At 40.9% G+C, this 14,935-nt stretch overlaps 1 protein-coding gene across 5 annotated transcripts in view; it reads right to left on the reverse strand.

The window, feature by feature from the left end:
• Window positions 1-14,935, reverse strand: part of srcap (Snf2-related CREBBP activator protein) — a 33,842-nt gene that overhangs the window by 6,006 nt on the left and 12,901 nt on the right. For all 5 annotated transcript variants that reach the window (XM_011488406.4, XM_020711945.3, XM_020711943.3 and 2 more), the window contains 18 exons: window positions 12,667-12,836; window positions 10,553-10,882; window positions 10,221-10,407; window positions 9,970-10,139; window positions 9,453-9,595; window positions 9,038-9,253; window positions 8,494-8,658; window positions 7,654-7,809; window positions 7,217-7,540; window positions 6,735-6,910; window positions 6,322-6,635; window positions 6,046-6,248; window positions 5,343-5,512; window positions 5,023-5,219; window positions 4,787-4,901; window positions 2,398-2,523; window positions 2,137-2,313; window positions 1,689-1,772 (listed from right to left, as the gene is read on the reverse strand). In XM_011488406.4, the coding sequence (XP_011486708.1) occupies window positions 1,689-1,772; window positions 2,137-2,313; window positions 2,398-2,523; window positions 4,787-4,901; window positions 5,023-5,219; window positions 5,343-5,512; window positions 6,046-6,248; window positions 6,322-6,635; window positions 6,735-6,910; window positions 7,217-7,540; window positions 7,654-7,809; window positions 8,494-8,658; window positions 9,038-9,253; window positions 9,453-9,595; window positions 9,970-10,139; window positions 10,221-10,407; window positions 10,553-10,882; window positions 12,667-12,836 (3,423 nt within the window). The remainder of the gene's footprint in view (window positions 1-1,688; window positions 1,773-2,136; window positions 2,314-2,397; window positions 2,524-4,786; window positions 4,902-5,022; window positions 5,220-5,342; window positions 5,513-6,045; window positions 6,249-6,321; window positions 6,636-6,734; window positions 6,911-7,216; window positions 7,541-7,653; window positions 7,810-8,493; window positions 8,659-9,037; window positions 9,254-9,452; window positions 9,596-9,969; window positions 10,140-10,220; window positions 10,408-10,552; window positions 10,883-12,666; window positions 12,837-14,935) is intronic.

The raw sequence follows: 14,935 nt of genomic DNA on the forward strand, positions 1-14,935 counted from the left end.
AGTCACTCCGCTTCTTCTCTACCTGCGCGTCAATAATGTTGCAGTTTAATATGTACACGTACGTAAATCAGCTTTCCAAATTACGTACATGCAAATCATCTTGCAATTTCCTGTTTCTCTAAAACCCATAGAAAAAGAGCGACACCAACTGTCAATCACTATGTTCTTCTCCCGAACAAACACACACAGCTGCACCGCGGGCTTGAGAAGGAGAAAACACTGCAGCTTCTCAGACTGAAGAGCATTGAAATACACCTGAGCCACTATTTGTCCGTTTGTACTTTGTATTTTTTTCATGATCATTTTAAATTTTCTCCCGTTTAATTCAATTACTCTCGGGTCGCGGTGGGCGGGGCTAATCTCCGCGATTTGAAGCCTTCTGTTCACATTGATGATTAAAATTATTATTTGACAGTACTGTACAGAAGTTATTTGTTGAAAAAAAAAACGTTTTTAAAGTACTTTGATTTGTGAAACAAATGTTTGAGCCTGTAAAATGGTTTGTTCTTCTTTTCAATGTATAACAGAGTATTTAATTGTATAATAATTGTTAAAAAAAATAGAGGTTTCTACTTCACGGATTTTGCCTATCACGGGTTCTTTTTGGAACGTAACCCCCGCGATAAACAAGGGTTTACTGTACAAATAAAATCGAATTGAATTGAATTTAGGCCGAATCAGAATTCTTTCCCTAACCCTCTGGCTCCTCCCTGTTGCTCCAATTGTACGGTCATTTTCAGTGGCGTCTGAACTTGTTTTTTTTAAAGGGGGAGCTGTAGCGATCCCCATAGTGATCCTTGTCGCAGCGGGACGCAGAGGAGAATGCATTTCTTTATGTGGGTGTGCTCTGAAGCACAGAAGTTTACATTTGTAAGTATTTAAATTTTGCTTTTGCATGACTTTTTAAAGTTATATTATAGTTAAGTTATATTATATTAAAGTTATAAAACCGATGTTATGCATTTTCCAAGGGCCGGCAGCTACACGCCAACGTAGATAACCGGCGACTGTTGATGACGTCATCCAGTGGTGGTACCGTCTGGATTGGAACACAATTTTTTCTAAATGTAGGGATAGGGAAAGGCCGTAGGGGTAGGGAATGAATTTGGATTCGGCCATGTTGTATGTTTAATATGAAACTAAGGTCAGGTTTGACAAAAAAATTAGACCCCTTTTAACTAGTTACGGTACTTCATTTAAGGAAAATAATTCATGGAAAAATGTTGCCATTTTGTAGCTTTTTTTCCTCAAAACGTACGTTCATGCAAACGTGGTGTTTCAAAGTACTTTTGTCACACTGCTACGATGAAGTTCAGAAGAAAAAAAATTTTCTGTCAAAGTGAGTTTAAGTCTTTTTTCGTGTATTTTCTCCTCTAAAAATAGGTTTTCACAGACAACTGTGAATGGAAACCGCAAAACACCATAATTCTAGGATTAACATTTGGGCTTTATGAGATAATACACTAATGGGCGGCAGTTTAGCTCAGGCGCTAGAGCAGGTCGTCCCCACAGGGGATTGGTCAAAATGCGGAGAAGAATTTCCTCATTGTGGGATAAATAAAGTATCAATTATTATTATTAGTAGTAGTATTATTAATGCATAATAAATCCTACAGATATCCAGAAAAAAAAACATTTGGATTGACATTTATTTTATTTAAATATAAAAGTGATCAGGACGGCTTTACCTCAGCCTGCTTTAACTCCTCCTTGCACACATCTTCTAATGAGGCCTCCAGGAAGTTCATGGCATATCGCTCAATGGGAGTGAGCTGAAGCAAAAACACAATGTTTGCAAGAGTTTAAACAAAATGGGTTTTTGAACATATTTACTGTTTTAATTGTCTATGCTAATTATATCTATATCTATATATCTATATATATATATATATATATATATAAACAAGTAATCTCATAGAATTTAGTTCTTCCATTGCTTTCTACTTATAAAAGCTGATTGGAGCTCAATAAAAGAATAAAGACACAATATTAAAATCAGTTAAGCTAAAAGCAGGACAGTTTGTGTTGACCCAAAATGTGTGTGTGCTGAATCAGTTCTTTTCTTAACTACTAATCAGCTTTGCCTTCATATAAATGAACAGATGTTGGACAATAGATTTAATTAACACCAGTTACCTGTTCAACAAGAGCTGCAATTTCCTGTTCAGCTTTGGAAAGCTCCTCCACCTCCTCCTGTTCTCCGCCGTCATCCAGCGGTATGTTCTCATTAAACTCTGCCAGTTCAGCCACCTGCTCCGCTTTGGCCTGAGAAGCAGCCACTATATCCTCCTCATCCTCAGCACGACACAGCGCCTGCAGGAACCATCCGAGCATTAGCAGAACAGGAATGATCAACAGGGACTACAACTTCTTTCTCATAGCAATGTCAGAACCAACCTGCTCCAGAATGGTGGTGCTTTGCTTGTTGACACCTTCCTCCTCCTCTGATTGAGGAACAGACAATTCCGCTGCCGCCTCCCTCTTCTCACCATCATTAACATCAAACAGCTCCCTGATGGTTTGCTGAGACACAAACAACAAGATGAAACTGAATTTGGGAGATAAAGGTTGGGTTAACTTTTGTGATGACTATTCTCTAAACATTGTTCCTAAAAATGTTGTCATGTCTTAAAGCTATGAAACCAATTAAGCTTTGCTTTAAGAACTTCACATAAATCAAGAGGGTTGAGGAGTTTATTTGTTTTTGAAATCATGTTTAAAAAAGGATTATAGTCAATGCAGGAGTCTGTCATTTGAGGCTCTGGAGCCTCCTTTATCTCTCCAATGTGGCCGTTTGGATTTGAAGAAAAATAATGATGATTTAACATGTCTATGAAGACTCTCATTCATCCAGGTTGGTTCCATTGTAGTAGGTTTAGGGGTTGTCATCTGGACTTGGTTTTAAAGTTGGAAGACGTTTCACCTCTTATCCAAGAGGCTTTGTCAATTCTGAAATAGCTGGTCTAAGAGCTGGTATATATGCGCTCATTGGGGGAGGAGTTAGACCTGAAACTGGAGGTGTTGTCCACTTAGCCTACGTGGTTTCGGGTCGTTAATAGTCCTTTGTCCTCAGCTGGGGGTTGGGGAGTCAGTGACTCCCTCTCCAAATGGTCGTCTCTTTCAGCGGTTAACGACTCAGGTGGAACTGGTTTGGTTTGTTTAGGTTTCAAAACACTGCCGTAGATGGATGGAAGAATAAACCTGAGACCACCATTCTTATTAAGAGAAGGTTTATCCTTCTTGACAAAGATGGCTTCTTTCACTCCTCGCTCAAACCATCCTTTCTCTCTGGCTATTTCGGACTTCACTGTCCTTGAAAGAGTGGTTTGTGGCCTTCAGGTGGAGATGTACTGCAGACTCAGGTCCACTTGGGTTGGCTCTGCGATGTTGGTAAAGCCGCTTGTGTAGCGGTTGTTTGGTTTCTCCTATATACTGTTCATTGCAGTTCTCTTTGCTGTGGATAGAGTACACAACATTACTCTGTTTGTAGCTGGGAATTTTGTCCTTTGGATGAACCAGTTTCTGTCTGAGGGTATTGACTGGTTTGAGATGAACTGGGATGTTATGTTGTTTGAAAATCCTTTTAAGTTTTTCAGACAGGCCTGAGATATATGGAATTGAAATACTGTTCCGTTTCGGCTCTTGTTCCTTCTTGTCTTGTTTTCCTGTATGTTGGGATCTGGTGAATGCCCACTTGGGATATCCACAGGTTCGGAGGGCTTGGTGGATATGTTGCTCTTCCTTCTTCTTTCCAACAAATGACAACACCTCCAGTTTCAGGTCTAACTCCTCCCCCAATGAGCGCATATATACCAGCTCTTAGACCAGCTATTTCAGAATTGACAAAGCCTCTTGAATAAGAGGTGAAACGTCTTCCAACTTTAAAACCAAGTCCAGATGACATCCCCTAAACCTACTACAATGATGATTTAAATAAATAATGGTTTGTAGTTTGGGTTCAATTGTTTATTACTTTTTTTCATTCATAATTATTTTTTTAACATGTCAGATAACTGAGCAAAAATGATGGTAAAAAGTGTAATTTACTGTTAGAGTGGTTTCTTGTTAGAATAAACTTAAAAAGCACATTCTTATTTTGTCTAGCTGCTGCTTAGAGGCAAAGTTCTTTACGTATATACGTATTTGCATTTACATGTATATATATTCTCTGGATTCTACACCAACGTCGTCAGGTTTATATTTGATAGTAAAAAGAGAAAAAGGATGAAGGCACACCAAAGTTATATTGATAGAAAATTGTCATATTGATAGAAAATGTCAAGTTTAAATTTGCTTTCTTGCATGTTTTATTCAAGTAAATCTCTTGAAGCAGGAGGATCTTATTTGACAAAAGGTGTATTTTACAGGAATTTGCATGTACTGCTGTCAAAAGTAAAACAAAATAACTTTTTTATTTATAAAATTGTAATTTAATTATTGTAAATATTTAAAAGCTACATTATATAAATACAATTTTTTTAATCATCACAGAAACATAAGGTTTATTTTTCCAAATGGTGAAGTAGGACTTTGTGGCTCTCGATGGGTTTTCAGTGAATAATTACCTGTCCAGAAAGGCTCTTTAGCATTGAAGGTTGCAGACATCGCAATCATGGATATCCATTAAAAACAGCATTTGTTTACAGATTAACAAAGATGTATTGTTACGTGATCAACATGCAAGTAGCTAATCAGTCACATGCGAGGCTCTGACTGAACCCCATCCATGTATATTTCACACACATACAGAAAAAAAAAATAGAGAAAAAGGGGAAAAAAATGGTACCTGCTTGAAGAAGGCAGTGGTAAAGTTTCCTCCCTCAATCGCCATATCTCCCAGCATCCTTTTCTGGTTAGCTTTCTTTAGAATGTTTTCCTCCACTGTGCGCTCACTGATCAACCTGAGGAGGAGGTTAAAACTCACGTCACAAGCTGCAAATAGTGTGGATTTTTGTTTTTGTTGAAAAGATGAAAATAAAAGTCAGACAAAAAAAATCTGTTTGTTCAGTTAGGGGGGTTTACCTGTAGATGTGGACGTCCCGGGTCTGGCCGATTCGATGGCAACGGTCCTGTGCCTGAGCGTCCATGGTGGGGTTCCAGTCGCTGTCGTAGAACACTACTGTGTCTGCTCCGGTCAGGTTCACGCCCACACCGCCACTGCGAGTTGACAGAATGAAGCAGAAGATCCGGCGGTCTGCATTGAAGCGCTCCATGAGGGCCTGTGGAGGAAAGAGAAAAGAGCAACATGGAATCGTCATCATCATCAGACAGGAGAGCTCTGCTTCCTGACTGTTTAGTGATGAAAACTTAAATATCCTGCTGCCATCAAGTATAAGACTGACCTGTCTCTGTTCTACTCGAGTGCTGCCATCCAAGCGCAAGTAAATATGACCGTGGTAGTTGAGGAATTGCTCCAGCACGTCCAACATGCGCGTCATCTGAGTAAATATCAACACCCTGTGCCCTTCCGACTTCAGTTTTCGCAGCAGAACATGGAGAGTCTGAAGCTTACCTGAAAAAATAGGACAGAGAAAAGAAAGTTCAAAGCAACATCGAATACATTTTTGACTCTAAAAACAATGGTGTGACGGTTTTTTAAATAAATAAACCCTGTAGACTAAAACTGCATCACCAATACAGAAAATATTTAACTGAATTAAATCTTTAATTCTCATAAACTTCTACTTTTTAAGTACATTTATTATTACAATTAGAAATGAAAAGGTTTTGGTAATGAAAACAAGAAATGTAGCTTTTTTTAAATTCACAATTTTCCTTTGTTTAGGTGTTTTAAGCTTTTGTTATCTGGGATAATGAGCAAATATTTAAGATAATTAGGCGATTTTGTTCTTGAATTGTGAAACAAGTCCTTTCTTCAATCCTCTGGTCTTAAGAAACAAAAATCTCTGAGAAAACATCTGAAGTCTCAGACACGTTTTTCGGTAAATAGCCCACTACCGAGCAGATTCAGTATTTTAAAGCTGATTTCTTTCAACTTCTTCTACATTTTCTGCACTAATTAACCAAAAGATGTTAAAAACTCACCACAATCATACTGTATGAGCCTAAGATCAGGGAACTGAGTCCTCATGTTACACTGGATACGATGAAGGCTCCGAGTCAGAGGAGCAACGCAAGCTGAAAGCGTGGATGAAAAGATTTCCTGCTCGTGGTGCAGGGAGGGAGGAGGATGACAGCAGTGCATGGAGATCGGAGACGCCTCGACTGGAGGAATCACAAATGTAAACCTAAACGACAGAAAACAGCTTGGTTAAGTTACAGCTTTAATAAAGGTATAAGGAAAAACGTATCAGAGCTTGCCTGTCTATGGTATGGCTGAGAAGCTGCAGCCGTTCCTCAATGCTGTGGATGGCCTCCTTTAAAGCAAGGCTTTGAAACCAGAAGTTGTTCTTGTTCTGCCACTGAGCAAACAAACAGCTGCTGTGACCCGATCGGCTCCACTCTCCTCCAGAGTTCAAAGCAGCAGGAGATGGATGAGGACCAGGTAGAAATGTCAGAAAGTCCAGAACCTCCACGCCATACACTGGTTTTACGCCGCAATGATGATCGTTGACTCGAGAGATGAGGTCCAGTCGGCTTTTGATCTGGTCTTTGAGGGTTTTTTCCAGCCATGACTGTTGAAGAAAAATAATGATGCGAAGTTCAAGAAGAAAAGAAAAAAATCCAACATTTTTGGTATCGACTCCACATTACTATGTGAATCTACTGCTTACCACATAAAAAGGAGAGCGGGGAGGGGGGCGGGGAACCCGTCGAGGTGGGGGGTTAACCTTTGGTCGAACACCAGGCTTGGACTTTGTGGTACCTGGTGCTTCGCCGCTTTTGCCATTGTCCTTTGTTTCGGTAGAAGACTTGGGCACAGTTGTTGAGGGGGTGGGCAGAGCCAAGACTGTAAATATTAAACACAAAGTGTAAAACATGGCTGCTACAACTTTGAGGGTAAAACCAAATGGGCTTTGATTAATATCAAAAGGGCTTAAAACTCCTCGTTTCTCACCAAAAACATTTGCTCATCATTTTTGTAGCTTTTTCGTTTGCGTTTACATATTTACTCAATTTCAAGAAGCACACTTATACAAGTTTTCTGACCCAGGAAAAGACTCACGGAAGACCGTTTGACCCAGCTCTGTTTTCTAAGCATGGACACTGAAATCAAATAAAGCCCAGACAGAATTCAAATCACTTGTGCTCTCACCTGGCTGCTCGGTGCTGGTTGAAGGCGGCTGCACTACTTTAAGGACGGGGCGGGGGGTTTGGGGGTGGTTAGGAGTTGAGCTAGGGTTCCTTGGAGGGGCTATGGTGTAGTGGGCAGTAGCAGGGCCAAGCGTGCGTGGGGCTATTTGCAGTGGAGCAGTGTTTCTGACGGGGGTAGCACTGATCTGTGGGTGTGAGGGTGCCAGGGGAGCAACACGAGGAGAAGGGGCCATTGCCAGTGTGGGCACAGGCACACCTTCCTTGCCTGCTGGTTGACGAACAACGATCTTCACAACTCCCTGGCTGCTCACCATTGTTGAGGGTGCTAAAAACAAAAATAGGCTGTCATGAGTTTAAGGACAAGATCTCTGACCTGAATCGACCTCAACGTCTGGGAGTCGTGGCTGAAATAAAGAGACAGAAAGAAGAGTCAAATACCTTGAGAGGAGACGTTCTGCTGCAGTCGGTTTGGTGGTGGGGTGGTGGAGGGCGTGTTTGCAGACTGGGTGTGGCTTGTTGTCTGGACAGTCAGCTGTGCTGGCTGACTGATAATGTGATGCTGCGTCCCGCTTGTTACCAGATGCATTACGTTACCTACAAAGACAAAGACAGAAAACTTACCCTAGGACTGTATTACAAAGACAACAATCGTCATGAGTTTAATTTATAAACATCGGACATTTGTTTGAATTTAATTTTCTGGGTTGACTGTAAATCAATGACAATTCTGCAAACAACAGAAATATATTGAAAAAAGCCAGGTGTCACTGCAAAACTCCTTAATCAATTCCATTAAAATTTAGTTTTTATTTTTATTTTTTAGGATGTATTTTTTCATTTGTCAAAATACCAATTCTTACATTGAAAAGTTACAGAAAATGCTATAATTAGGCTTTATCCAAAAACAAGAAAATTTCAATAAAACAAAATAAATGAACGCCGTAGATTAACTAATATTGTATGTTCTAAGTAAATACTATTTGTTTTGAAAAATTGTTTTTCTAACCCTGAACCAGTCCTAGAGACAAAGATGTGTAAATGTGTTGTGTCTCAATCTAAACTGCAATCTCATTTTGTGAAAATGTTTGTTTCATTTTCCAGAGACCAAATTTGAGCTGCAGTTGGACTGAATCACAAAATTTCTTTTGGTCTTCTATGCTGAACATGCACTGACTGCTCATCACTGAAAGGACCCGAAATTGTTCAAATCACTTCACAAAACCTTCTAAGGTTTTCACATTTACCAACGCAGTTCAGATTTTAAAAAACGGTTCAGACCTTGAACTGGGCGTGGACTAGCAGCTGGGACTTGGTGAATCTGAGCTCCTGAAAGAGTCAGCTTATTGCCCTGAAGCTGGAAGGTTACGGGTTTACTGCCCTGACATGATGAAACGGGTCGGCCTGCCAGGGACGCCAACTGTGCTATGCTCACCACTTCACCAGCTGAAGAACAGAAACAGACAGAAGGAGCAGTAGGACATGAGGAGAAGCAAACAAAACAAAAAAAAAACCACCAAGAACATCTTCAATTGTCAGATTTACTGACTCTACTACAATTTTATCATCATAACCATTCCCTTCATGATATTTACATTTTTCATTTGAAAATAAAAATATTTTTGATGATCCAACCTCATCAACTATCATTGTTTTCTGGACGAAGTGTTTTATTCATCTAACAAATAAATTACTCAACCTAAAGAGCTAATTTCAAACAGAGGAGTTTCAGCTCTGCATTACAGCAGTACTCTCTACTATAAGACAAATGGTTCAACTACATCTTAAACTCTTAAACAAAACGTATGAAGAACTATATACTTACAAGGTAGCCTTGCTTGCATGTCAGGACTAAGTAAAACCCTTTGTGGTAGGACGTTGCTGGGGTTTGGACTCGGATGAGTTGGAACACCAGCTGCGCAGGGAGCAGCAGGTGCCCGAATAGTCAGCATTGGCTTGGGAGTAGTGGATCTCACTGCAGTTTGAGGAGCAGGAAGCACAGAAGGACGAGGCGGAGGAGTGGGTGCCACTGAACACACCACTGAAAGCAGACAAGCATTGGGACATTTGTAAAACCACAAAAAAGGGATTCTCTTTATCTTAATCTCTTTTTTTCTTTATCTTATTATCTGATTATATTTCAACTATTAAAAGTATCCAAGATATCGATCAGAAATGTATGTTTATGTATTTTCCATCCAGACAGAGTCTCTTTGCTTCTTTGTTTACGTGTCACTAACCTTGCTGAACTGCAGGTGCAGGAGCTGGGGCAACTTCAGAAACTACAGGTTTGGGAGTTTGAGTTGCAAGTGGAACTGAACAGACAGGTTTATTCATGAGCAAAACCGGTCTGTTATCCCCCTTAGGAGGGGGCTGGAACATCCTAGACACAGAGAAAATGTTTTGGAATAAAAGTATTATTGGACACGTTTAAGGCAAAAGTTTTCCATTTCTGAAATTTTACTTAGTGAAAATCCGTATTACCAGTTGTATAACAGTTCAAGCCACATTATTAAAATTCAAAGACACTAAAAAAAATTCTCTTTGTAAAGCAGACAGTAATTTTGTCACCCTAATTTATTCTTAAAACTCATTAAAAAAATAAATTGAAACTCAGATCTGAAGTACAATTTAAGCTCCACTCAACAAATCATCTGGCTTTTAAACCTACAGAACCAATAAGCACCTCCAATCTAACCAGCATGTCTGTTTTCACCCTGATTAGCAATAACTGTAATTCTCAGATCTGCCATGTACCTGTTGACTTTCATTCGGACCGGTTTGGGCCGTGGTGGAGGTGCTGGAGCCTCATTAATCTCCTGGATCAGCTGCCGGCTGACCTTGTAGCGTGGCAGGAAGACGTCTGCCTGGTAACGAGTCACACGACCCTCCAAACCCATCAAATTAAACATGGAAAGATCGCAGCGCTGAGGAAAAGAAAGTGTCAAACTTGGACCTTTTTATTTATTGTTTTTACCATACCCCCCCTCTTAACTTGTCCTTCTAACCTTCAGAGGGGGAACATCCAGCGCATCCTGCACCATGGAGGCGGTGTAGAAAACGATGGGCTGCGTGATGAAGGGCGACTGGATGGGTCGAGGGTCAAACAGGTTGGGGTGGTTGCACACTTTGCGGAGCTGCATGAGAATGTTTATCACAGACATGAAGTGCCCACTGGCCAAAGTTTCACGGGTCCTGTGGGTGAGAAAGTAACAAAGCTTGAACTGGAAATCACAAAAATAGTGTAACAACTGACCTAAAGCCAACCCATGCTAAAATTCACTGAAGAAACAGAATGTTTATTCATTCAGTTATGTAAGATTGTAGTTTAGAAACTTACGAAGCTTGTGCCATAAAGTCGTCATAGAGAAATCGCTGCCTCTTTGAGAGGCGGCAGCGCACCACGTGCTCATATTTTTTGGGCATCTGCTTCTCAACGTCAGCCTTGATCCTCCTGAGAAGAAATGGCCTCAGCACTTTGTGAAGTCTCTTCACCAGACCTTCGTTGTACTCCTGACTGCCCTCAATCATCCCCGTCAGCGGGTTGGAGAACCACTCTTTGAACTCTCGGTGGGACTGAAAGACGTGAGGCATCAGGAAGTGCATGAGGGACCAAAGCTCCATCAGGCTGTTCTGAAGAGGCGTTCCCGTCAGCAGCAGTCGCCGGTGGCTGTGGTTGGTTAAAGTTAGGACAGAATTAAATCAATATGCAGGCATTTGTAGGGTTTTAACGTAAGGTACAATTATGAGGGAACGTTGCGAGGATTTTCAAATGCAGCACCTCTGTGTCAAATTTAGACATTTATACATCTGCCAAATCATCTAGTGTAAAAACCTCCTGGGTTATTCTTTCAAAGAGCATTTTAATTTAAGGCAAACTAGTGACTCACTGGAGATTTTGGTATTATGATGGATAAAAATGGGACCTAAAAAGCACATATTCAAACCTGCATGTTTTCTCTGTCAAATAGGCTTGATGTGCGGTTTGTCCACTTATCTAAAAACAGAACTATTTGGTTTTGAGGGTGACATTACCTAACATGAATGCTTTCAAACATTTTCAAGAATGGAATGTGGGTAAAATGGGACAATGGGTTCCCTTTACATCCTCATAAAAGAAAACATAAAACGGTTGGTGTTGAGAGGATTTAATCATTGCTTTCCACTGAAAACAAATCGAAGTGTTCCCTCACTATATCGCAGTTTACCGCTGCACGCACACCGTGTTGTGCGAGCTGCTTGGCTATTAATCTTATCAACCTCCTCAATGCCACATCTATACAGAATGCATTTAGTTCTATATAAATCTTTAATATTAGACTTCTTTTTGTATGAAAACTTCAACTTTGAGAGTTTAAACAAGAGAGAAAAGTCTGAAAATGTTCATGTCTGTCTGAAAAAAGTGCATAGAGTAAATAGTGAGATGTTTTACAGCCGTAAAACATCTGCAATCCTACTTGACAGATTTCGCCTATCACTCTTTCCTCCGGGATAAATGAAAGAACACTGTATTAGCACGACTTAAAGAAGACATTTAAGTACTTTTAAATCGAGTTTTATAAAATAAAAAAAAAGTTCCACATTTGAGACAGGCTCCATTGAAATTCTAAAGAACTTTCTTTGTAAACAGCCTCATCCGGTCATTAAACCCTTTTTCTGGCTGAGACAGAAATACAGCAACTTAGTGTCTTATTTTCACGGAATTCTTCAATCCTGAAAATGGCTACAAATTCATCAGTGTTAAGAGGAATATAAAAGATTTACAAGTAAAACCATTTTTTCTGATTGTCTGCTTGAAAGAATTTAACAGTGGGCAGACAAATTTGTCCTTCTACTTTCCTCACAGTTACCAAGCAGATATACTACAACAACAATTGCTGAAAGTGGTAGAAACTTGGAATTACAAAGAAAATCTGTTCATGTTTTCAAAACTGCACACTGACTAAATTCATGACAAACATCTGTTAATCCCAGCAGTCAAGAAGCAGCAGCCGTGTATTAGTGAGCCACTACATGATGACAGGAACTCCTGCTTTTTCTGTTCTGACTTTTAAAAGCTTGGTTTCTTTGATCATGACCCTTAAAATTTATGCTCAAATGAAGCAGGAATCAATTCCTCTAATCATCAGAATTTCTGTCACCTAATATGAATTATTTAGGTCAGAGTTTGAGCTCGGTATGTTGTGGGTGAGTTTTTCTTCTAAAGAGATGTTTGACTTTCGTGTTTTTACTTGACAACCTCAGGAAACAGGAAGAGGGTTAATGATTCTCAGACAGCTCAACGCACCACCAACTGTTTATATTTGAAACAATACTACAGCACCAGTGACAGATGTAGTGTAGTAAACACCTGAGCAGAGGGCTCTAAAGCAGGACTACAAAGTTTGTGACTTCAGCAGACTGAGGCCATCAATAAAACATCAACCATTCTGGGGATTCTCCCTTTGAACAGACCTGTTGAAGTTCAGCAGACTCTGCCATCGTTGGGACTTGAAGTTCTTGATATTCTGAGCTTCATCGAGGATTAAATAACGCCAAGACTTCCGCCTGAAGGCCTGGTGATCCTGCAGCACCAGTTTATATGAGGTGATGCACACGTGGAACGCATTAGGTTTTGTCCAGCCCTAAGGAGGGAAACGGAAAAAATGTGCTGATCAACTTAAGACTTTATTAATGAAGATATGAGTTTATGATCAGACAGCAACCGTCTGATTACAACCATGTGTATTTGCAGTTACACTGGTCTAAACTGGCCTACACTGACTAAACTAGTGGTTACTCTAAAAAAAACTGGGCAAACAGATCATTATTTTAATATAAAACTGCTCTGCCATGTCTTCAATTCTTATTTTCTGCCTAGATTTAAGAATCATGTAACAACTCCAAAGCCCCACAGTTTTTTTTCCCTTTCACAACGTACGGTTGTGAAAGGGTTTGTTATTGGAGCAGACTTTAATGGGCATGTTGGTGAGGGCAACAGAGGTGATGAGGAGGTGATGGGCAGGTTTGGTGTGAAGGAAAGGAATCTGGAGGGACAGATGGTGGTGGACTTTGCGAAGAGGATGGAAATGGCTGTAGTCAACACTTACTTCCAGAAGAGAGAGGAACATAGAGTGACATACAGAAGTGGAGGTAGGAGTACTCAGGTGGACTACATCCTATGTAGACGAGGTCATTTGAGAGAGGTTAATGACTGCAAAGTGGTGGTAGGAGAGAGTGTAGCCAGACAGCACCGCATGGTGGTGTGTAAGATGACTCTGGAGGTCAGGAAGAAGAAGATAGGGAAAACAGAAAAGAAGACCAAGTGGTGGAAGCTACAGAATGAAGAAACTTGTGAGGAATTTAGGCAGAAGTTGAGGCAGGTCCTGGGTGGTCAGGATGAACTTCCAGATGACTGGGAAACTACAGCAGAGATTATCAGGGAAACGGGTAGGAAGGTGCTAGGTGTGTCATCTGGAAAGAGGAAAGACGGTAAAGAGACTTGGTGGTGGAATGAGGAAGTACAGGAATGCGTCCAGAGGAAGAGGTTGGCTAAAAGGAAGTGGGATGTAGAAAGGACTGAGGAAGGTAGACAGGAGTACAAGGAAGCGCAGCGTAGAGTGAAGAGAGAGGTGGCAAAGGCCAAACAGAAAGCTTACGATGAGCTTTATGACAGGTTAGACACAAAGGAAGGAGAGAAGGACTTGTACAGGCTAGCCAGACAGAGAGACAGAGATGGGAAGGACGTGCAACAGATAAGGGCGATTAAGGACAGAGATGGAAAGTTGCTAACAACCCAAGAGAGTGTACAGAAAAGATGGAAGGAGTATTTTGAGGAGCTGATGAACGAGGAAAATGACAGGGAAAGAAGGGAGGAAGATGTGGTTGTTGTGGAGCAGGAAGTAGCAGAGATTGGAAAGGATGAGGTTAGGAAGGCTCTGAAAAGGATGAAGAGCGGAAAGGCCGTTGGTCCTGATGACGTACCTGTGGAGGTATGGAAGTGCTTAGGAGAGACAGCAGTGGAATTTCTAACAAGGTTGTTCAATAGGATTTTAGAGAGTGAGAAGATGCCTGAGGAATGGAGGAGAAGCGTTCTGGTCCCGATCTTTAAGAACAAGGGTGACACGCAGAACTGCAGCAACTATAGAGGAATAAAGTTGATGAGCCACACAATGAAGCTGTGGGAAAGAGTAGTGGAAGCCAGGCTTAGGAAGAAGGTGGAGATTTGTGAGCAGCAGTATGGTTTCATGCCCCGTAAGAGCACCACTGATGCCATTTTTGCTTTGAGAATGTTGATGGAAAAGTACAGAGAAGGTCAGAAGGAGCTGCATTGTGTGTTCGTAGATTTAGAGAAGGCGTATGACAGGGTGCCGAGGGAGGAGCTGTGGTACTGTATGAGGTCGTCTGGAGTGGCAGAGAAGTATGTCAGAGTAGTTCAGGACATGTATGAGAGAAGTATGACGGTGGTGAGATGTGCTGTAGGTCAGACAGAGGAGTTCAAGGTGGAGGTGGGACTACACCAAGGATCAGCTTTGAGTCCTTTTTTGTTTGCTATGCTGATGGACAGGCTGACAGACGAGGTAAGACAGGAATCTCCCTGGACAATGATGTTTGCGGATGACATTGTAACTTGCAGTGAGAGTAGAGAGCAGGTGGAGGAACAGCTAGAGAGGTGGAGGTTTGCTCTGGAAAGAAGAGGTATGAAGGTCAGTCGTAGTAAGACAGAATACATGTGTCTGAACGA

The sequence above is a fragment of the Oryzias latipes genome, chromosome 19 (genome assembly GCF_053564925.1).
Source record: "Oryzias latipes strain Hd-rR chromosome 19, Olatipes_Hd-rR_3.1".
NCBI lineage: Eukaryota > Metazoa > Chordata > Actinopteri > Beloniformes > Adrianichthyidae > Oryzias > Oryzias latipes.